At 44.4% G+C, this 23,378-nt stretch overlaps 1 protein-coding gene across 1 annotated transcript in view; it reads left to right on the top strand.

Annotated features, from left to right (window-relative positions):
* Frrs1l (ferric chelate reductase 1 like) overlaps nucleotides 1-23,378 on the top strand; it is a 30,166-nt gene that overhangs the window by 364 nt on the left and 6,424 nt on the right. The window contains exons 2-4 of the mRNA XM_041657074.1: nucleotides 12,409-12,493; nucleotides 14,532-14,670; nucleotides 18,998-19,244. Of these exons, the coding sequence (XP_041513008.1) occupies nucleotides 12,409-12,493; nucleotides 14,532-14,670; nucleotides 18,998-19,244 (471 nt within the window). The remainder of the gene's footprint in view (nucleotides 1-12,408; nucleotides 12,494-14,531; nucleotides 14,671-18,997; nucleotides 19,245-23,378) is intronic.

Below are 23,378 nucleotides of genomic sequence, written 5' to 3'. Positions count from 1 at the left end.
CGGAGGATGAGGGGAGACCTGGGGGACCGAGGAGTGCAGGAAGGGTCCGTAAGGATGTCAGTGGAGACAGATGTGCGCTGCTAAGTCTAGGCTGGGGAGCCCGGTGCTCAGACCCCACCTGCAGGAGGGAAGTCTGGAGGAGCTGTCAGCGCCTGCTCCCCTTTTTACACGTGGGGAGACTAGGACTGGTAGACTCAAGTCCTGCGAAGCTGTGGACAGGAGGTGCTAAGCCTATGCTTTCCCAGTTCTCAGCGTCTGGCCTCCTCCATCCTCCCTGCCACGGAGGAGGCGCCATCTGGCCTGGGGTACCGGAGCCCAGGGCAGCAGGCAAGCAGCAGAAAACCCAACTTAAAGAGACAGGTTGCCCAGTTACCTCCCGATCTGTCGGTCTCTATTGACCTAAATTTGCAGGTACTGGCGCCCCATCTTTCTGTTGGTCTCACTGCCTAGACACCAAAGCTGGGTCATAGCTCTCTCCTCAGTCCAACCCACATCTGCCGCCACCACACTTGTAGTCTCTTAGTGTGAGGCACCATTGTTGGGACCATCTGGGCCTAGAGACTGGGGTTTCTTAGCCAGCTTCCCTGTAGAGCTGTTTCAAAGAGCACAAAAGGCAAATCCGTTCTGATAAAAGGATTGGAAACTGGTCTCTTACTTCCGCAGCGTTGAGGAGAGTTATTTTCCTTTACTTCTGCAAATAGGAGCCAAGAATCAAACTAGGGGTTGAAATGAGGATATCTGTTCATGGGTGTATCTCCTAAATAGGTTCGGTTATATGCAGAATGCAAATGTTAATATCTTTGATAAGATAGAATTCTCTCTCTCATATAAGGAAATCTAGAAACTCACAGTCCAGAACTGGTATGAATAGTCACTGGTCTTGAGGGACCCTGGGGCCAGAACTTCTACTCGGGAGTAATTCTTAACTTGTAACTTAATGATCCCAAGTAGCTGCTTGAACCCTGCTCATTATTCACATTCCGGATGGTGAGAAAGACAATATGGGTTGGAAAATGCTGCATCCTGCTTACTAAGGATGCTACTTGGACAGAACTTCCATCTACCAGGTATTTTAGTTTGTAAGTCATGTGGTCATGCATAGTAGTAAAGTAGTCTGGGAAGGGCAACCTTTAAGCTAAAAAAGACAAACTATATCCACTTCAAAAATGTAATTATTATATTAAGGAAGGTGGAGAGAATGGATTGGGAAAATATATTTATTAAATAGAGACTATTGAAACCCCTTCCTCCCCCCACACAAATTTAGTGGCCTAGAGTCTGGCTGTTCAGGGGTTGATGAGGCAGCTTGGTTCCAAGTTGTCACTCAGAGACCTATGTTCCTTCCATCTGTTGCTCTGCTATCCTTTAAGACCTTGCTCTCATCTATGTAATAGAAGATTGGCAGCTTTTAAGTCTTTGTTCAAGACTGAGGGAAGAGTGCTGGAGGGTTGGCTCAGTGGGAAAAGCACTTGCGACATAAACGTGCAGTACCTGAGTTCAGAGCACCAGAACCCACGGAACACAAGTTGTAGCAGCATATCTGTCTGTAATCCCAGTGCTCCTATGGGGATATGGGAAATGGAGTAGAGGAAATCCTTGGAAGCTTGTGGGCCAATTGATGGAGCAGCAAACCAGAGACCCTATCTCAAGGTGGAAGTAGAGGACCGATACCCAAGGTTATCCTCTGATCTCCATATGCACAGTGTGGTATATGCCCATACACACATACATATACACACACACACACACACATACATACATACACACACACACACACACACACATACACACACAGAAATAAAATTGAAGAAAATGAAAAGTTTAGGATAAGTAATTATCTTTTTGGAGGCTGCTTTTCATAGTCTTTGGCAATTACAAGCATAATTAAATAATGACCTAGCTGCAAGGGAGGCCAGACAGCCCTGAGTCCAGGAAGAAGGGGCAAATGGTGGAGAAACAAGTGAAACAGATCCTATCACTCTCGAAAAGGATAAATATTCCTACGCATGTCTTTCTGAAAACATATGCTGTACATAACCAGCCTATACTTCCAAATGACTTAAAGGTGGTGTGTGAGCTCCTGTATTCTCATTTAACTAGTGAAGAACAAGCCAGGATCTCTGTGTCTACTTGCATACCTGGGGAGAATGAACTACCTGTTGTAGAATCTGATTTTATGAAGTCTAGCATCAGTTGGACAGTAGCTACCAAGAGAAGCTTTACAGTCACTCTGAGAAGTAAGCTCCCAGCCCAGAACAACAAGAGGATATAAAACATTGGATTATGGGTAACTACTCCATTCTGGCAATTCTCCGAGGGAGAAAAGCAACAAGAAATGGAATATTGCGTTCACGTTAGTCCTTTAGTGAAGCCTCTGTTCCCGTCTGCTGTCAGCTGGCCAGGATTAAGGACCGTGAGTTTGAGGATGGCAGTAGCTGCCTTCCCTTTGACCAGTAAGGAAAAGAGCCATTCATGGTTGCTTATCTTCCAAGCATAACAATCTCACTATTGGATAAACATGCAAATCAATGAGCCTCTCAGCAGTCAGTTCAAGACCAGATGTCCCTGTTATGGGAAAGAGCTGGACAGGAGGCAGGGGAGGACAGAATGGTGGGCATTGTGACATCATTCCTCAGCCTGTGACCTTCTGTGTCAGTCAGGTGCTGTGTGTAAATATGTCGCTCTCTCTCTATGAGCCTGAAAGTTCTTTACAGCCGTCAATACATGCCTAGTTTTCTGTGGCCTTCGCGAACAAAGTCTGCCAAGAACATTTATTGGAGCTATCTTTCAAGTGTTTCTTTGTGTGTTTTCATATTTATATTCACATTCATGTGTGCAGAGGCCAGAGGACAACCATGGGTGCTGTTCTCAGACATCATCCACCTACTTATTTGTTAGTTTGTTTTGAGGCCGGGTCTCTCACTGGCCTGGAGTCGTCCATCCCTGTGAGCCTGCCTCTGCCTCCTCAGTATGGGGTTATAAACGCCGCAGAACCCCTGATTTTTTATGTGAGTTCTGGGGGGTCAAACTCAAGTCCTTATGCTAGTGTGGCAAGCAGTTCACAGATGGTATTGGCTCCCCGGCCCTCGCTGTCTTTTAATAAATTTCTAAGGCACCTTACTTACGTTAGTTTCCATCGGGGTCGTGCTCCTATGAGTCAGATACTACTGTTGGCCACACTTAAGAGTTAAGGGAAATGACTCAGTTTTTTTTTTTTTTTTTTTTTTAAATCTTGGCTAAACTCACACAGCTAGAAAGGATGAGGGAACTGTTGGATCTGTGGGTGGAATCTGTGGCATAGGTGGTGCCCGGTGTCCGGACCTGCCTGAGTGAAGGTCTGTGTTTGCAAGTGCTAGGAACGGACTCGGACCTGAAGGAATGGGGGTCTTTGAGAAGGTATTTGAGAAGATAGGTTTCGGAGTTAGTTAGAAGTTGCAGGTTCTGAAGGGTCAGAGTGCCACTGGGAAATCCTCTTTTGCCCTGGTGTAGGACTTGACAATCCACCTCTCTCTCTCTCTCTCTCTCTCTCTCTCCCTCCCTCCCTCCCTCCCCCTCCCTCCCTCCCTCCCCCCCTCCCTCCCTCTCTCTCTCTCTCCCCCCCCTCTCTCTCTCTCTCTCCCCCTCTCTCTCCCTCTCTCTCTCTCTCTACATCTCTCCATTGTACGGCTCTGATCAGTAGAAGCGACAGTTCAGGCAGCCTCAGAAAAAGGCGGATGCTGTGGTTCTGAGGAGAAGCTGAATGGTGTGGCCAGTCAGTCTGTTGTTTAAACTTCATGGAATCAAGGGCCAAATGAGTACCTGAAGGCTCTGATCCAACCAGTTCATTAGAAGCAATAAATAGCAAAGCAAAAGCCATTAGCCACTCGGTAGAGTGTGGCAAAGTGGGCTCAAGGGATTGCAGCAAAAGGACACATGCTCCACAGAGTAGATGACAATGGAAGCCACAGAACCTCACACAGCAACCAAGAGTGACCGGAGGAGGAGCTCCAAGATAAGGAGATTGCTCAGCACTTGTGGGGCTGCGGATTCAGCCTCCAACAGTGCAAAAACAAACAGGCAAATAAAAATGAGAAAACCAACTCCATATAGAACTATCTTGACAGATAGAAGTGATAAAATAGTAATTAGGAGAAGAAAAAGTTGCTGTAATTAGTCTCTCAAGCAAAGTTACTAGACGTGTCAGTGAAAAGTCTACTGGGAGGGATATACATATATAATGAAATATATAATATAATATATATTTCATATATTTTGCATATTTGTGAAATATATGTATATATGAAAACAGCAAGTGGAGAAGTTGGACCTGTTCTGTATTGTTAATGAGGATGTAAAATGTTACTCTTTGGAAAATGACTTGGCATCTCCTTCAAAAGTAAAATGTAGAGTTACCATATAATGTAGCAATTGTGTTCTAAGAGAATCAAAAGCATATCCACACAAAACCTGCTACACAGCTGCATGGTTCATAATAGTCCCAAATGGGGAACAACCCGGAAGCCTAACAGCTGATGAGGAGATGAACAATATGGTCTGTCCATACAATGGGGATGGTATTCTGTCCCCAAAAGGAATGAAGTTTTAATGCGTGCCGCATGGTAGATGAACCTTGACAACATTATGCTAGATGAAAGAAACCAGGCCCCAAAGGCCACAATGATTCCATTGACAGAAAGTATTCAGAGCAGGCAAATCCATAGGTGCAGGACATAAAGGATGCCAGGGGAGTGACTGCTGCCTGCCACTTGGCGTCTTCCTGGAACCGTGGAAATTTTCGAGGATTGGATAACAGTGAGGGTTGCATAACCCTGTGGAGGAGTAAAACACACTGATCTGTGCGCTTTAAGATGGCAAGTCATATGGTAAGTCGGGGAGCAATAGCAATGGCGGCAGATAGAACCAGTTAATAAGAAGTTGGTTTCTCCAGTACTTGGAAGGCTGAGGCAGGAGGATTGCAAATTTGAAGTTGACATTGACTAAACCAAGGAAAAAAACAAAAGCAAACAAACAAACAAGCAACACCTGACTGAAGACTTAGGAAGCCTGAATAAAAGCAATTGGGTCAAATAGGCTGGGTAGGATGGGGTGGGGTGGGGTAGGATTGGGTGGGGTGGAGTGACTCAGCCGGTAAAGTGCTTGCCCAGAAACTGGAGGAAGCTGACCTGCCAGCCTGGGTTCAGTGAGAGAGCCTGCCTCAATACACAAAGTAGAGACCATCCAGGGAGACACAAGATGTCGGCCTCTGGCCCCACATGCATTTGCATGTGTGCCTGCAGACATGTGAACATGCATTCACACACACACACATGCACAACACACACCACATAAGGAACAAAGAAAAGAAGAAAGAAGTCAAGTCAACTGAAAACAAATCTTCCCGCTAAGAAGCTCCCGGTTCAGTGAGAGGGGGCACACACTCTAAACATATACACATTTAAAATGTGTGGGTGGGGCTGGAGAGGTGGCTCAGTAGTTAAGAGCACTGACTGCTCTTCCAGAGAGCCCGAGTTCAATTCCCAGCACCCACATGGTGGCTCACAGCTCTGTTAACTCCAGACCTAGGGGCATGCACACGGTATACAGACACACAGGGACACATGGGGACAAAACACCTTTACTTCATATACATATATATGTGTGTGTGTGTGTGTGTGTATACATACACATGTGTGTTAATTTTAAAATTAATCACTATAGTGTTTGTATGTGTGCATGATGGGGTATTGTGCAAATATGAGTGCCATTGTGTGGAAGTCAGAGCACAATCTGTGGAGTCCATTTCCTCTTTCCACCTTTACATGGGTGATAAGGATCAAACTCGGGTTGTACAGAAAAGCACCTTTACTCATTGTGCCGAACATAGTCCAGGGGAAGAAAAGAAGAAACAAGCCCTACTCGTTCGATATGACAATGTAGCTTCATTACTGTGCCAGCCAGCCAGACAGACGAGAAAGAAGTGTTACAGCTGAATTCTGACCATGTACATAAACATATATTGCCCATACAAATACATTGGAAGAAATAAAAAAATGATGTTTTAGGCAAAGGTGAGTTTTAAGGAAGTTGAAGTACAGATATTGTCACTCACTGACAAAATAAATACTAAATTAGGAACCCAGCAAGTAAGTTTCCAGAGCTGAGGCTGTGGCTCAGGGGTAGAGTGCTTACTCAGCGTGAGGGAGACTCTGGGTTCATTACTCAGTACTATAAAAATAACTATTGAGATGTATGTATGTGTAATATATATACATATATATAATGTATACACATATATCTATAATAAACACATGCATGGTACTTCCAAATACATGAATCAGTAATCTATTACTATGTTAATTATATAATATACATATAATAATAATGGATATTAGTGAATAATTTAAATATGTACTTAAATAAATGTCAAAACAAAATGTATTATTTAAAATCAGTACACTACCCTTAACATTATAAATCAAATATTATCAGTAAAAGATAAATATTGTTTAATTTGTATAAATAATATTAGACAAATGGGTATATAAACAAATACGGAACCATACTCTTTTTAAAGACCCAGAAAGATCCTCAAAAATTTCCTGTGAATTAGATTATAGCAAATTGATGAATTACAAAGAACCTACATCGTATTGAGAACTTATGCTGGAGAGGATGTGGGGTAAAGGGAACACTCCTTCATTGCTGGTGGGAGTGCAAACTTATACAGTTGCTTTGGAAATCATTATGGTGATTTCTCAGAAAATTAGGAAACAACCTTCCTAAAGACCAAGCAATACCACTTTTGGGTCTATATCCAAAGGATGCTCAATTGTACCACAAGGACATGTGCTCAACTATGTTCATAGCAGCATTATTTATAATAGCCAGAACCTGGAAACAACCTTAATGCCTGTCTACTGAAGAATGGATAAGGAAAATGTACATTTACACAATGGAGTACTACACAGCAGAAAAAAATAATGACATCTTGAAATTTTCAGGCAAATGGGTGAATCTAGAAAATACCAAATTGAATGAGGTAAATTAGACCCAGAAAGACAGTTATCATATGTACTCACTCATAAGTGGTTTTTAGACTTAAAGAAAAAAAACCAGCCTACAAATCACAATCCCAGAGAACCTAGACAACAATAAGAACTCTAAGAGAGACATACGTGGATCTAATCAACATGGAAGTAGAAGAGACAAGATCTCCTGAGTAAATTGGGAGCGTGGGGATCACAGGAGAGGGTAGGAAGGGAGGAAGGAAGGGAATGGAGAAAAATACATAGCTCAATAAAAACAATTAAAAAAACAAGAATAAAGCCACAACGTACATTAAAAAAAATAAAAACAAAGAATCTACATCATATGCATACATGTCTTCTGATTATGGTAAGATGAAACTTGAAGCTAGCATGGAGAGGGGTTACTGGGACTACCAATCAGTGGGAGAGTGCTCACCTGCCTGGCAAAGCTCTCCATTTGATCCCCAGCCCTTAAAAAAGAAAAGAAAAAAAGATAAAAGGATCATGGGTGATAATACCAGTTTAAAAATCATTGACAAAAGGTCTAAAGAGGAAACCGTAAGAGGAATTATGATAGCCTTCAATTGAACTATCAAAACGTTGTATGTCAAAATATTGGCATTAGGGCTGGTGAGATGTCACACCAGGTAAAGATGCTTGCCACTGAGATGGACAGCCCAAGTTGGATGCCCAGAACTGACTCCCAGAAGTTGTCCTCTGACGTCCACAGGCGCATGGTGGCCTGTGTGTGTTCATGCACCTATTTAAGGCCTGCTATGACGAGGTTCTAAAGAGTGTCCACAGGGCTTGTGCAGCAGCTATTACCACGGTCATATTCAGGACTCTCTGATCACCCTGAAAAGAAGCCATGCTTCTCTAGAGCCAGCTAGAGCCAGCAGCATGCCGATGTTTCATGGTTTCCTTCTCAGCTCTCGGCAACCACGAAGCCTTCTGTCTCAATGTTTGTCTACTGTGGACATTTCCTGTACAGAGGATGATCCGTTACCTGGCCTTTATCATTTTTTTTTTAACTTTACTTAGCTGAACTTCTTAGGAAAGCTTTTAGGAGATTAGAATAGCTTAGGAACCCAAAGTCCTTCCTCACCAGCGACAGTGAGCCAGAGAATGTAAAGAAAAACAAGGTAACAGCTCAAAGTAGCAACAGAGCTCTACGATGTCTGATCTTATCTACAGAGAGGGAAAAAATGAACTATTAAGGGATATAAAGAATGTAAATAAAATCTCAAGGTCCAAATCAGGAGCAGATGGAGAGAGAGCACCAGCAAAGAACTCAGGACCGCGAGGGGTGCACCCACACACTGAGACAATGGGGATGTTCTATCGGGAACTCACCAAGGCCAGCTGGCCTGGGTCTGAAAAAGCATGGGATAAAACCGGACTTGCTGAACATAGTGGACAATGAGGACTACTGAGAACTTAAGAACAATGGCAATGGGTTTTTGATCCTACTGCACGTACTGGCTTTGCCTAGGCAGTTTGGATGCTCACCTTACTAGACCTGGACCGAGGTCCTTGGACTTCCCACAGGGCAGGGAACCCTGATTGCTCTTTGGGCTGACGAGGGAGGAGGACTTGATCCGGGGAGGGGGAGGGAAATGGGAGGCAGTGGCGGGGAGGAGGCAGAAATCTTTAATAAATAAATAAATTTAAAAAAAGAAAGGATTAAAAAAAAGAATGTGAATAAACAGATAAACCATGATCTTGAGAAGAATAACCTGGTATTATGAATAGACCAGTTCTCCATCCACACACAATTTATCTCAGATGGAAGACAATTCCAGACAGGAGTCTGGTACAGTTCTGGAAGGGAATTTCACACATGACTTCTGTGCTTTGTAAGGAAGAATCAAGTCCCATGAATTGAGGAGATAGTTTTCTTTGCTAGATAATTAAGATACATTACAAAGTGAAATAATTAAAGTAACACAGTTATTTTACAAACAAAACAACAGAAAATCTAGAATAGACCAGTTTTGTGAAAGAACTGGTGACTTGGAAAAGAGTTATCATAAATTACTAGAGAAAGCATGAATTGTTTTACAAATTATATTGAGAAAAAAATTGATTCAACTTAAGTAGAGCTGGGCATGATGGCGCACATCCTTGATCTCAACTGTCTGGAGGTAGAAACAGGTAGATCTCTCTGAGTTCCAAGCCAGATGGATCTATATAGAGAATTTCAGGTCAGCTGGGTATACATAGTGAGACTCTGCCTTACAAAATAAAGCAAAAAGAAACCCAAACAAATCAATATGTGCAGAAAAATACAATTGATTTCTTACCTCACATTAGATAATGAGTAAATTCCCAGTGGGTCAAAGCTCTCACTGTGCTATTGATACAGTACTACAACATTAGTAGGTAAAAAGAGAGAAATGGCTCGGACTGATGGGGTAGAAAATGATCCCGTGAGGGCCCGAAAAGCACCAGGTGGTGGCACACACCTTTAATCTCAGTACCTGAGAGGCGAAGGCAGGTGGATATCTGTAAATTCAAGGCCAGCCTGGTCTACTTGTTCCAGGACAGCAAGGGCTACACAGAGAAACCCTGTCTCAAAAAAACAAAAACAAAATGTGTGTGTGTGTGTGTGTGTTTGTGTGTGTGTGTGTGTGTGTGTGTGTGTGTGTGTGAGAGAGAGAGAGAGAGAGAGAGAGAGAGAGAGAGAACTTCATTGAAGTTAAACATTTGGATCTAAAAAAAGGGCATCATAGAAAAAACAAACAAGTAAATAGAAAAAAATTGGTGAGAAGGAAAAATAGCAACATCTGGAACCAACAATTTTATGAAATATATATAACCTTCTATGAACAAATTTGAATTCCAAATAATATAAGAAACAGAGATTACAGAAATAGACATCACAGAAGCAGGAACCCAAGGGCTTTATACAGATATAAAGAGACATTTGTGTCTATCAGTGCTTAGGGAAATCCAAATTAAAATAATAATGATATCATGTCGAGTTGGGATGTGGAGAAACTGGGGCAGTCAATCATGAGGTGCCCAGGGACTGCAAGCCCACGGTGTTCAGAATAGTAATCCGCTCAAACTCTGCACAGTTAGAGAGGCCGTCTGGCCTTGCCTCTCCTGGGTTACACAATAAAAATGTCCTAGATAAAAACTCAGAGGCAACATGGGTAAAGACGTTTGTGTTTTCACAGTTGGAGAAGACAAGCCTGTGGCGGTGTGTCATTTGCTTTTCTGTGACCACGGTGACCAGAAGCAGCTCAAGGGTGGGAAGATTAATTAGCTTTATGGTTTCGACCTTTCATGGGGAGTAGACCTGGTGGGGCGGCTCTACTCACGGCACCTTGAGTGGCAGAGTCAGCTCCTATCACGGCGAACACAGCAGTAGAAGAGGGAGGGTTCTTTAGAGACTTGTTCCTGGTGACTTCCTTCTGCCATTGAGGCCTCAACTTCCTTAAAGATTCCACAGCCTCCAAAAACAGTGCCACCAGCAGGGACCAAGGGTTCAACAACAACAGCAACAAAAAAGAGCCCGTGGGGGCATTCAGATTCAAGCCACAGCAGGAGGCAATTTAGGCATCCCAATCTGGGAGAGCATTTATGCCAATGTATCCAATGTATCTTATATCTTAGCACAAACTCAGGTGCTCTCTAAGGGACTCTTGATGAGTCAAGAGTCACCTACTACTAGAAGTCCAAGATCCTAGAGCAGTGGTTCTCGCCCTTCCTAATGCTGGGACCCCTCAATACAGTTCCTCCTGTTGTGGTGACCTTAACCATAAAACCCTATGTAACCCAGTGGTAAAATGTTCACCAAAACCGTTAATTTCATCCACAAAACTGGGGCAGGGAGAGGGGTGTGTTTAAATGAATGTGTACGCACAGCTCACAGAACACAAGTTCTTATTTGGTTTTATTTTAGGACATATGAAATGATAGGAAATCAGTGTTAGTGAAGGCGTTAGCCAACCTCATGAACTAGTTCAGAACATTTGCATAAACTCGGTTCTAAAATGTGCTTTTATTTGCTGTCTAGAAACCCGTTTTTCCTTAAAGAAAAAAAAACAAAAAGACAGCCAGGCGGTGGTGGTGCACTCCCTTAATCCCAGCACTTGGGAGGCAGAGGCAGGTGGATCTCTGTGAGTTCGAGGTACACAGAGCGAGTTCCAGGACAGCAAGGGCTGTGCAGAGAAACCCTGTCTCCAACCCCTCCCTGCCCCCCCTCCCCATATACAGAAAGAGATCAAAAGAAGAAGATGCAGAACTTGAGTCAGAAGTAACATTGAAGCGATTGTCACCGCTAGAATCTTAGTGACAGGTAAGGAAATAGCCATTGCATTCCTGGGTGAACAGTCTGTGGGAAAAATAGCCGTGGAACGTCTGTGACACTCAACGGTAAGGGCTTAAGTGAAGATGCTTACTATGATCTGTAGCGCCGATAAGCTGCTTGATCAATAAATACAAAGAAAAAGAAGCCTGTCCAAGGCAGGATGCGGTCAATAGTGGTGAAAATAATGTAGGTTTTAGCACAAAATCAGATCAAATGAGAGGCAAAGCATCTGACCCGGTTACTTAGGGGCGATAAAAAGGGAGCTGGTATTTGATCCCGTGCTCAAACTCTGTGATAGCAGAGACAGGCATACCTGTGCAGGAAAGGATACTCCGGAGACATTTGTGAAAAGCATAAGGCTAATTTAACTACATAAAACTTTATTGAACAGCACTACAAATAAAAAGACATGGCGTACACTGCCTAGGCATATCTGTGGAAGCCTGCATTTCACCACTGACGATCATTTATTCGGTGTCCAGTGCCAAACACCCTGCTGGGCAGAGAACACAGGATGACACATATGGTTCCTGCATACGTGGAGTGAACAGCCTAGGTGAAAAGGATGCCTTACTCTCTAACGGTGCTTAAATGCATTAGGGTGTAAGTAATTTCAAAGGGACCATGCTTGAAACTATGTGTGGGATGGACTTAGCACATGGGTAAGTGGCAGTTCAGAGAGATGAAACACAACATTCATTCTGTGTATGAGTGAAATTGCCCAAGTGCCTGGGCCTTTGTCGACTGTCTCCCTTCCAGAGCGTGTGCACGTATTCAAGTTGAGATTCCTAACTCCTAGGGGGCAGTGGGAAACCGGTGGTTATGTAGAACGAGGTCCCCACCCAAGGTCCCTGGTTGCTTGCTTGAAAATGAAGTAAGAACACACTCATTCCCAGAGCCCCAAGGTGAAGTCCGAAGGACTCCCTCAGGTCGGGGAGATATTCTGACTTTATCAAAGACCTTCGTTAAGTTCCTAAGCGTTGCTAACAACGATGATAGAAAATCGCCAATGCAGTTTTTAGAATTCTCACTGTAAAGACTGTTACTGGATTTTTATGACCCCGGTTTATCTTCACCGCCCAGGCTATCCTTTCCCCACTGCTCCTCCTGTGGACCCATTTGCCAAAATCAAAGTGGAAGACTGCGGAAGAACTAAAGGATGCTTTAGGTAGGTACAGCTGCGACTGATAACTAGGGCTCAGAAATGGACTGGCTTCTCTACTTTCATGCATTGGCACATTGGTCTGTCCCCCTTGTAACTTCAGCAGGGTTATGGAGAACTCAGATAAGAAACCCAGTGTCCAGGGATTTTGATTGTTTGTTGATATAGGGTCTTGCTGGCCTTGAATTCTGTATAAACTCCTCACAGTTCCTCCATAATGTTGGCATTAAAAGTATGCACCACCACGCTTGGCTAGTGTTCAGTTTGGGCATTTCCTTCTTTAAAGACGCTGTCGTAGTCACTTTCTGTCACCATGATAAAGACATAGCCAGAAAGGCTTATATCACAGTCCACCATTGGGAGAAGCCAGTGCAAGAACTCAATCAAGGCAGAAACCTGGAGACAGGAACAGGAGTAGAGGCCATGGAGGAGTACTGTTCACTGGCTTGTTTGGCCTGCTCTCTCTCTCTCTCTCTCTCTCTCTCTCTCTCTCTCTCTCTCTGTATCTCTCTCTCTCTATCTTACTTTCATTTTGGTTTTTTGAGACAGGGTTTCTCTGTGAAACAGTCCTGGCTCTCCTGGAACTCACTCTACAGACCATGCTGGCCTCAAACTCACAGAGGTCCACCTGCCTCTGCCTCCCGAGTGCTGGGATTAAAGGCGTGCTCCACTACCATCTGGCCATTTGTAAAGTTTGTTGTTGTTGTTACATTTTTATTTATTTTTGTGCACGTCTTTATGGGCATGCATATGCACATATGTACAGGTAAGTGTACACACTTATGCCATGGCATTCATATGGAGATCACAAGGCAACTTGCAGGAGTCCTTTCTCTTCTAGCATGTGAGCTCCACGGAGGAAGCTCAGGTCACCATGCTTGGTGGCAGCTGTTCCTATCTATTGAGCCATCCCACTTGTTTCTCTGTAAGAAATCTGAAATTTCTGTGTCCTGCTTGGAGTTGCTCTTTTAAAAGATGAACGTGTACAGAATCTTCCTATATAGCCAAAGACCTTCTACTGTTATGTTTTTGTGTCTGCCTTTGTGATTATATTAACACCATGTACATTTTATAAATAAATCACATTCTGTGTTCAGCGGATCCCGGGTGAGGTTTTTACATGATGCATTTGACGAAGTGTGGCTTTTGCAGCAGACCAAGACATTAAATTGTGGGAGCTGGGCCATCACTCCATGTCAATAAGAATAAGAAAGCTCCTACTGGGGCAATCAGACATACTGCTGAACCATGCACAACAACACTTCTAGGAAAGTTGCCACACAAATACTGTAAATTTCAAGATTTCTGTTTTTATTTCTAAATCTATGATATTTTAACTATGAAAAGTTATAAGGAAAAATATTTGGTATACATTTTAATTAAGAAAAATTGGACAATTTTTTGTTTTATTTTGTTTTTCGAGATAGGGTTTCTCTGTGTAACAGCCCTAGCTGTTCTGGAACTTGCTCTGTAGACCAGACTGGCCTTGAACTCAGAGAGATCTGCCTGCCTCTGCCTCCCTGCTGCTGGCATTAAAGGCGTGTGCCATGCCACCACTACCTGGTGAGAAAAACCAGACAATTTTTTTTTTTTTTGGTTTTTTTTCGAGACAGGGTTTCTCTGTGGTTTTGGAGCCTGTCCTGGAACTAGCTCTTGTAGACCAGGCTGGTCTCGAACTCACAGAGATCCGCCTGCTTCTGCCTCCCGAGTGCTGGGATTAAAGGCGTGCGCCACCACCACCTGGCTTAACCAGACAAATTTTTAACTTGAAAAACAGACCCAGTTGAAGTCCTGTTGCAGGCACTGACTTCATTATGCAACCTGGTTGAACCCGTTTCCTTCTTTGGACTTCAGCTAACATGTAAAGTAGAGCGGTTCCTACCCATGGTCCCTCCTGAGGAGTCTGCTTTTCTGAGATCCTGGGGAGCAACAATCGAATGGCATCAATGGCATGGCTCAGCGGCCTCGGGGTGCACAGTAGGTGTCCTCTTTTCTCATCTGAATTGCGCAGAAGCAATAATGTCTCTTTTGGCATATGCTCCAGGTATGGCAAGCCCGGCTGTAACGCAGAGACCTGTGACTACTTCCTTAGCTACCGGATGATAGGGGCTGATGTGGAGTTTGAGCTGAGCGCAGACACGGATGGCTGGGTAGCAGTTGGATTCTCTTCAGACAAAAAGATGGTAAGGCATACATCATGACAGAAGCTGCCTTTTTTTTCTTTGCTGTTCTTCTTTAGATTTTGGAAGCAAATGTATTAATCAGAGAAGTAGAAGCATTGTGCTGTTCACAACTCTCTAACTGCAAGTTTGAAAAACTCAGAGGTTAGAAAGATGGCTCAGTAGGTAAAACCACAAACTGCTCTTGCAGAGAGAGGACCGGGGTTCGGCTCCCAGCACCTCTATCAAGCAGTTCACACCCCCAGCCTCTGTAGGCACCTGCACGCAGTGCACATCCTGTATATGACATATCAACTCATGCGGGCACACACATGTAAATGTACACATAAATAAAAAATAAGTAACTCTTTTTTTTTTTAATTCAAACAAACTTTAGTGGAAAGATTGGTTGTTAGAATATACAGGGTGTCTTGTGCTCCACGTAGTGATCAGCTCTGTCCACACTATGCTGCAAACTACATATCCTGTGCCGATTGTTTTATGTCTCTTGCTCACACGAGTGTGGACTGGCTGGGGCTCAGCTTGTTTTCTGTGGGCTCAGCTGGGCTTGGCTGTCGTCCAGGAACTGGGTTTGACTTCCTGTGTGTGCTTCAGTCAGTCTGGAAGGGGCAGCCACCAAGGCTCTCTTCATAGCAGAGGCGGCGGTGAAGAACCATTGTAAGAGAGTCAAGTGTTCTTCATTTATACACACACACTCAACACAGAACACTTCTGTGACCAGATATTTCTCACTCCTCTACCCCATCACACACACACATACACACACACACACACACACACTCTCACACACACACTCACACACACACACACACACTCACACGCACACACACGTACATGCATGCACCAGGCAAGTCTCCAATGGACACAAGGTCACATCCTCTACCTCGGTCGGTTCTAACACAATCTATGTGGAGAGTGTCAGATGTAACAAAGTAAGGGTTTAGTTCAAGACTGCTCCCTTGTTGATGGCAATTTCAAGTTCCAGGTTGTAATCTAACAAACTGACTATACACATCAGAGTCCCCGTGACTTCCTTTTGAGTTTCATTCATTCGCCAGAACTTGGATGAAAACTCTCGTTGATTTTCTCATTGTGTTCATCAGCTCTACATTACATTAGCTCATTTTCCAAAGGCTATAAAGGCAGAGGATGTAGCTCAGCTTGCTTAGCATGCACATGGCCCTGCATTCCATCACCCAACGCAGCCACCCACTGAGCGAATAAGCAAAACCAAACAGATAAACAGACAGGTAGATGCTCATCAGCAACAACCCCAAGGTTTATTCTGGCTCTGACTTCAGAGGTTTCCATCCGTGGTTGCTTGCCCCCATTGCTTGGGCCCGGACTAAGATAGTTGGTTGTGATAGAAAGTCTGTGGGGGTGGGGAAACCTTCTAACCTTGAATGGGGGAGGGACCAGAGTCCCAATGTCTGCTTCCAAGAGCACGCCACCTACCACCTAACTTACTTCCGTTAGGCCCCATCCCTCGTGTTTCCCACTCCCCTCCATAGTGCCATAGGCTGGGAGCAACCTTTAACACAGAGACCTTTGGGACACAGTTGAGATCCAAATCCCAGCACCAGTTTATAGTGTGGATGCTAAAACAAAGTAAATGAACAGCCAAATGCAAGAGATATGTAGAGAAGGCGTGGGGGAGCGAGGGAGGAGCTACCATGCCTACTTAGGGTGTCTCATCCTCTAAGCTCCTCTCGGTAATTAGCAGTCAAGAAGATCATTCAAACTCTCTGTGTGTCTTTATATGTCTGTGCATGTGTGTGTGTGTGCGCATGCGCACACAGATGCATGTGTTCTGTCCACCTCTGTCTCTCCATCTCTGCCTCTCTCTTTGTCTCTGTATGCAGTTGTACATGTACGTGTGGATGTGGACATGCGTGTGTGTTCACTTGAGTGTGGCGGTCAAAGACAGTCTCGGGTGTTTGCTCAGACGACTACCACCTTTTATCTGAGCTGGTCTCTCCCTGGCCTGGAGCTTCAGCAAGCAGACGAGGCCGTCTGGCTCGTGAGCTCAAGGATCCGCCTATCTCTGCGTCCTTCTCATCACTGCTGGGATTACAGATATGCTCAACCACACTTGCCTTTTTACGTGGGGTAGGGGAATCCAAACACAGGACTGCAAGGCCAGCATTTTACCAACTGTGTCAAGTCCCCAGCACTTCTTTGGGAGTTTTAAGAAGATTTTTTGAAAATTGTGAGTGAGTTTGTGTGTGTGTGTATAAGAGAGAGAGACTGAGACAGAGAGAGAGAGACAGAGATAGAGAGTTGTCCAGTGTAGCTGTTGGAAACCAAACCCAGGCCCCCTCAACAGCAGCAAGTTCTCTTAGCCTCTGAGCCACCTCTCCAGCACCCTCTTTGGAGGTTTTATTAAGGCCTCGTTATGTAGGCATGTGGCACATCACATACACACACACACACACACACACACACACACACACAATGGTAATAGACTAACCCCCTGAAACTAAGTCATTGGCACCAGCATCCCCGACATACGAGCTGCCCGCACTGTACATGATGGAACTATTTTTCCTGAAGTCCCTAACTGTCGCCGCCTCAGGATGTGGAGTGACTGCGCCCTCTCCCTGTCATGGCTTCACTGGGTTTTCTCTCCCTAGGTGTGAAGCAAAGGAGCAGCTCCTAAAATCAGCCTGTGATTCTTCTGGTGGCCAGGGCGTGGGGCTGTGCTGAGGGCCTTGCAGGCCAACCCCAAGCTCTGGCCTGAGAATCAACCCAATAAAGGAGAAAAGAGGAAAAGGAAGAAGAAAAAGAACATGAGTTCAAGGCCATAGTGAGACTGCATAGTGAGACCCTGTCTGAAAACAAGGAAGGGAGGGAAGGAGGAAGGGAAGAGTGGGTTGATTTCGGGCTCAGGTAATAGAGGCAGACTAGGGAGCCTTTCAAATGTCATGAAAGTTCTTATAAAGAAGCCCCTCCTTTCCTCTCTCCTCTCTCCACTGAAGCATGGATTAAATTTAAAAACAAAAACTCAGTGATGTATAATAAGAGCAATGTGTATTCCCTCTTTAGTAACCTTGAATTTTTATGGAATGGTTTTCAAATTAGTTTTTTTTTTAACGGCAACTTTGGGTTCCTGTCTGAATGGCATGCCTCACAGGCTCCGCTCCAGACAGTGCCTCCCCCGCCATCCATATCCTCCACCAAACAGTACACTCAGCCAGACTTTAATATTTGTAACTTGTTCTAAAGGAAAAAAATAATTAAACCTCCAACTAAGCTACAGAGATGGTTCCCCAAAATCTTTTCCCTTACCCCATCTCTGTCTCCATTTCTCGTCCCAGATGCATCAACTGTTAGCTTTTTTGTCATAGCAGTGTGTACCGGAAATGCATCGCTTCTGACCATTTTCTGGTGAATAATTCAGTGGCATCAATCACAATGGCTGCTGCCAAGTCACCACCGTTTCCTGGTTCCAGAGCATTTTCTCAAGCAGCATTTTGTTGTCCGTGTGTTCTTCTCTCCCAGTGCTGCTTCCGCTGCTGGTTAACTCCTTTATGATTCATATTTTCTGGAAACTTCAAGGGTATATAACAGATACCTTTTAACCCTAAATATTTAAGAGGTTTTTCTTCAAATCAAGGACCTCGTCTGTCCTTACATGGTCATTAAAGTCAGAGAGTTGGTGATCCATAGGCTAGTCCTGTCAGATACATTGTTTCCAAACGCCATTGGTCAGTAAGATCCTGCCTAGGAACATCATTGCATTTATGGTCACGTGACACCAGCCTTCTTCACTTTGTAATAGCTTCTGGGGCTTTTTAAATTATTGAATGGATTAGTTAAATACTTTGGGAAGTTTTCCATAACTGAACTTTTGTTTGCTTGTTGTGCTAGGATGAGCTTCAGGGTGGATCCACCTGGCGGGACTCCTCAGGCTACTTTGTGTGGTCTTCTGCAGACATGCATCCCCCAGCTGTGGCAGCAGGAAGGCCCAGATGTCAGCCATACATGCTGGCTTTGCTCACTGATTTAGGACTTTTTAAAAAAAAATATTTTTAAAAACCTCACATATTTATTTGTTTGTGAGGTAGGTATGCATACCATTGTGCGCTTGTGGAGGTCAGAGGACAGCTTGCAGGAGTTGGTTCTCTTCTTCTACCAGAGATCAAACTCTGGCCATTCTGCTTGGTGGCTGAGCCACCTCACTGTCCTGATTTAAGGGTTTTTAATGGTTTTTCTAAATAAGTTGTATGATACTTCTAATTACAGAGGATATAGGATGTATACTTCTCAGTGAAACGTTTGCAGAAGGCAGACATTTAACTTTTTTCTTCTCGACCTTTCTCTCTGCTAGGGCGGTGATGATGTCATGGCCTGCGTCCATGATGACAATGGCAGAGTCCGCATCCAGCACTTCTACAATGTGGGACAGTGGGCGAAGGAGGTCCAGAGAAATCCTGCCAGAGACGAGGAAGGAGTTTTCGAGAACAATCGTGTCACCTGCAGGTTTAAGCGTCCCGTGAACGTTCCCAGAGATGAAACGATCGTGGATCTACACTTGAGTTGGTATTACCTGTTTGCTTGGGGTCCGGCCATTCAGGGTAAGCCTCCCTTTTAGCTTCTGCCTTGAATGCCAGGCACCGCCATGCGCATGCGCGCTGTTAGTGGAGTCACACGGCAGGGGTACGAGCGTCACAGCACTCGGTCGGCTTTAGGAGGAAAAGGGAATAGGAGTCCTTCCTTCAGAAGGTTCTAAAGACCTGGCGGTGCGGGGGCCGCCTGACACAGTGCACACACGCACAGCTAGAGTGCGTGAGACCACGTAGGGTGTCGTGTGCTTCATGAAGCAACCACACCTCTGCCGTGGAGCGCAGACGGCAGCATTCGCTCCTGACCCCTTCCTGCAGAGGTCTAGGTAGCATCACCCTCGTGCTTACAGAGAATGAGAAACTTGCTCGTGGTAGACAATTAATTAATGGTAGCAATACACTCAATTCTGGGTCTTTCAGATCCTAAAGTCCGTGAAATCTTTTACCCATCATCATTTTTAATAAGAAAATACTGAAGAGGCAAGGGTCTCTAGAGCTTGTCAGTAAGTATTCATTCTTACTTTATATCTATTCCCATGGTCACAAATCAATCAAAATACCCTATATTTTAACCCATTAATCCCCAAATATTAAGATACATAATGATCCCCCAGCTATATTGGTAAATGAAGTCATCGGCCATGGGGGGGAGGTCAAGATTCCATATTTCTAACAAATGCCCTGATGATGCTGGGCTGTGGATGATGTCACTTCCTGTGTCAAAGTTCTCCTGTAGTTTCCTACCGCAGATCCAAGGGCAATTACAAGAGACCTAGAGGCTGCATAAGTCAGGTGATTTTGTGAGTCCTCTCCGCGGTCACGGGGCCCAGTGGCCTCACCAAGAGTGGAGGTATGTTTGGTTTGCAATCCTGTGGAGAGAACTCATTCTCTCATTCTGGCTGCTAGGAATTCTACCTCTCCTCCTTGCTTTTTCTTTTTCTTTGAGCCAGGTGTCTATTATGCTGCTCAGGCTAGAGCAAGCCTCTTACTTCCACCTCCTGAGTGGCTAGGGTTACCGATGTATGCCACCGTACCCAGCTCAACATCTGTTTTTATTTTTTAAAATAATTTATTTGAATTTATTTCATGTGCATTGGTGTGAAGGTGTCAGATCCCCTAAAGCTGTGAGCTGCCATGTGGATGCTGGGAATTGAACCCCGGTCCTCTGGAAGAACAACCAGTGCTCTCAACCACCGAGCCATCTCTCCAGACCTCGACATCTGTTTTTACTGTGCCTTCGACAGCTTTGTGTTGCTTTAGCTGAGCTGCCCCCTCCCCCAGATTTCTTTCCATTGATTTAGAGTACACAAGCCCCTCTTCTTCTTCTCTTCTCTTTTCACCCATAGCCTGCTGGAAAAAGAGTCGGGTGCCTCCAGATTGGTGGCACCTTTCTGTTTGCTGGTTTCCCAGAGCAACCCCACTGGATCTGCAATGGTACCTTCAAGTCCCTTTAGTATCCTGGGAAATAAATGATAATCTAGCTCGGAGAGATGAATTCATTTCAAACGATAAGACTGGAATCTGAAAATGTGTGCTTTTAGTATTGCTTCTCCCCCTTGGTAGCTATGTAACCTGTTAGCTAAAATCTGAACTTCATTTCCTTATACCTAAAGTGGGGGCAATAATAATACCCGCTTTCTAAGGTTATAGCTAGTGGGTGAAAATAGTTATGTGAAATTGCTTTCGCATATTGAAAAATACTGTATAGTAGTCCCACTTCATCTGTTGGAGATGGTTACTGGGACTTAAGTGTCTACTTGAAACTCCACAATTACCCCTATGCATAATGTATAAATTAGAATTCAGTATGCGGTTTACAGTGATGTTAACAATAATAATATACTAATAAAGCAGTCATAACAGTACATAGTCATATTAAAGTCATATAAAATGCAATATTTTTCAAAATATCTTGCTATCCCATACTACCTTTTTGAACTGCAGCTGACTATGGTCATTGAAAGCAGAGAAAGGCATCTTGGATAATGGGGACTTTCACATGTTCAGAAGGTTGTCTTCTTGGAGTCTAACATCCGAGGTGTGGAGAGTTCCATACTCGTCTGGCTTTGCCTGATAAGCTCCTCCAGGTTCCTCTTCTCATTGTTTTCAGGCAAACCGAGCCCTCCCACCCCATGTGCTGGCCTGTGTACTGCTTGTTTCTCAGGAGTTCCTCTAGCTTCTCTTCAGTCCTAGTCCTGTCTCTTAGCATAAACTTTGGGCTAAGGCCTGAAGGACTACAGATTCTATTTCCTTCAAGAAAACCATGAACTGGAGGTGCATGGCATAGCCCAAGAGGCCAGGCAAGGGCCAGCGAGTAAAGTGTGGTGAGCACAAACCCCCCCCCCCCCCCCCCCCCCCCCCCCCCCCGTGCAGAAGGGGATCTCCCTGCCAGCTGGGAAACATTGTGTAGCAAGCAGGAACTGCAGCTGACGCTCCCTATGCTGGGTCTGGTGGAGCTTCCTGAAAGACGGTAAAGCCCCCCACTCAGTGCAAACCTGACCTGTTGATACAGCCTCTAATTTCAGCTACTTCAGAGGCCGAGGAGGAAAGATCACAAGTTCAAGGCTTGTTTGGGTTACAGGGTGAGTGAGTTCAAGGCCAGCCGGGCAAGTTTTGTGAGATCCTATCTCAAAGTAAAGAGTAAAAGAAAGTTGGCAAGCTGGGCCTATAGCTCAGTGGTAGATATTTGCCGAGCATGCTTATGGACCTGGGTTCAATCTCTAGTATTGTACGACGAAAATAAACACTCCAAAAACAACCCTAACTGAGCTCCAGACTTAGGGCAGTCTTTGCATTGACCCATCATGCCTGCTACCCTAAGCCAGCTTTAATATTCTTTTCCAGGAAGTCAGTCATGCCTAATCAACTTTATCTCATTAAGCATATATATATATATATATATATATATATATATATATATTTTAAGAAAAGGAAAACTTGCTGGGCATGGCGGCGCTTGCTTTTAATCCCAGCACTCAGGAGTCAGTAGAAGGTGGATCTCTATGAGTTTGAGGACAGCCAGGGCTATACAGAGAAACCCTGTGTTGAAAAAACAAAAAAATGAAAAGGAAACTCTTGATTTAAGCAGTTCTCTTGCCTTAGCCTTGCTGGAAGTGGCAACTACAGATGTGTTACAGATGTGGAAGAAAGGGCTATTACCATTTCTTTTTATCATTTTATTTCTTCAGTGCTGAGGATTAAACCTGAGGTCCTCGGATGCGAGGCGAACACCCCGCTGCTGATCTTGTCATTGGTCTTTAAGCATTTTACACAGGACTTCCTTTGTTGTTCTGGTGGCCACGTTGAGAAAAGTTCCATCTCATTGTTACCTTAGCCATTCTCTTTTCCAAACTGTTCTCCCCCACGCTTCTAGAAAAGTCACTGACATCCAGCATGCTAATTTCTTTTGGCTAGGGAAGTCTCCTTTTTGCTTCTCCTGTTCTCTCCTCTCCCCTGCCCTGCCCTCCCCTTCTTTCTTTTTCTCCCCATCCCTGTGATATATTAGTGTGAGTGTACAGATGTGTGATTAGAGCTCAGAGTAAGATATCAAGTTCGTTTTCCTTTATTACTCTTTGCCTTTTTTTTTTTTTAAATTGAGACAGGGTCTCTTCACATAGTCCTAGCTGTCCTGGAACTCACTATGATCCACCTACCTCTTGAATGTTGGGATTAAAGTGCCCCACTCACCTTATTTCTTGATATAGAGTCTCTCACTGAAATGGAACCTGCCTTTTGGGCTATGCTGGCCTGCTGGCCACTCTCCCTGTCTTTGATGGCCCAGTGCTCAGGTTATGCACACACACAGCTATGCCTGGCTTTTTACATGGGTGTCGAAGACTCAAATTTAGGGCCTCATGTCCTCCTGCTTGTAGAATAAACACTCTTACCTTCTGAGCCATCTCCTGAGCCAAAGGCTGGCTAGCTCTTAGTAGTGCACAATGAAAGAGGGCTCTTCCATTTGTATGGGAGACTTTGGTCTGGACTAGAGTTCCTGATTCATATCAATGAGATTTGGGGCTGTGGAGGTAGCTCAGTGATAGAGCATTTGCTTAGCATGCACGAAACCCTGGGTTCACTGCTCCACCAAAGATTTGAGGAGGCAGAATTAGTTAAATTTGCTGCTTGTATTAAAAATAGAGTCTTTTT

The sequence above is a fragment of the Microtus oregoni genome, unplaced genomic scaffold (genome assembly GCF_018167655.1).
Source record: "Microtus oregoni isolate MIOR12 unplaced genomic scaffold, Mior012 000008F_ref0000371, whole genome shotgun sequence".
NCBI classification, from domain to species: domain Eukaryota; kingdom Metazoa; phylum Chordata; class Mammalia; order Rodentia; family Cricetidae; genus Microtus; species Microtus oregoni.
This window is presented reverse-complemented; position numbering and strand designations above follow the sequence as displayed.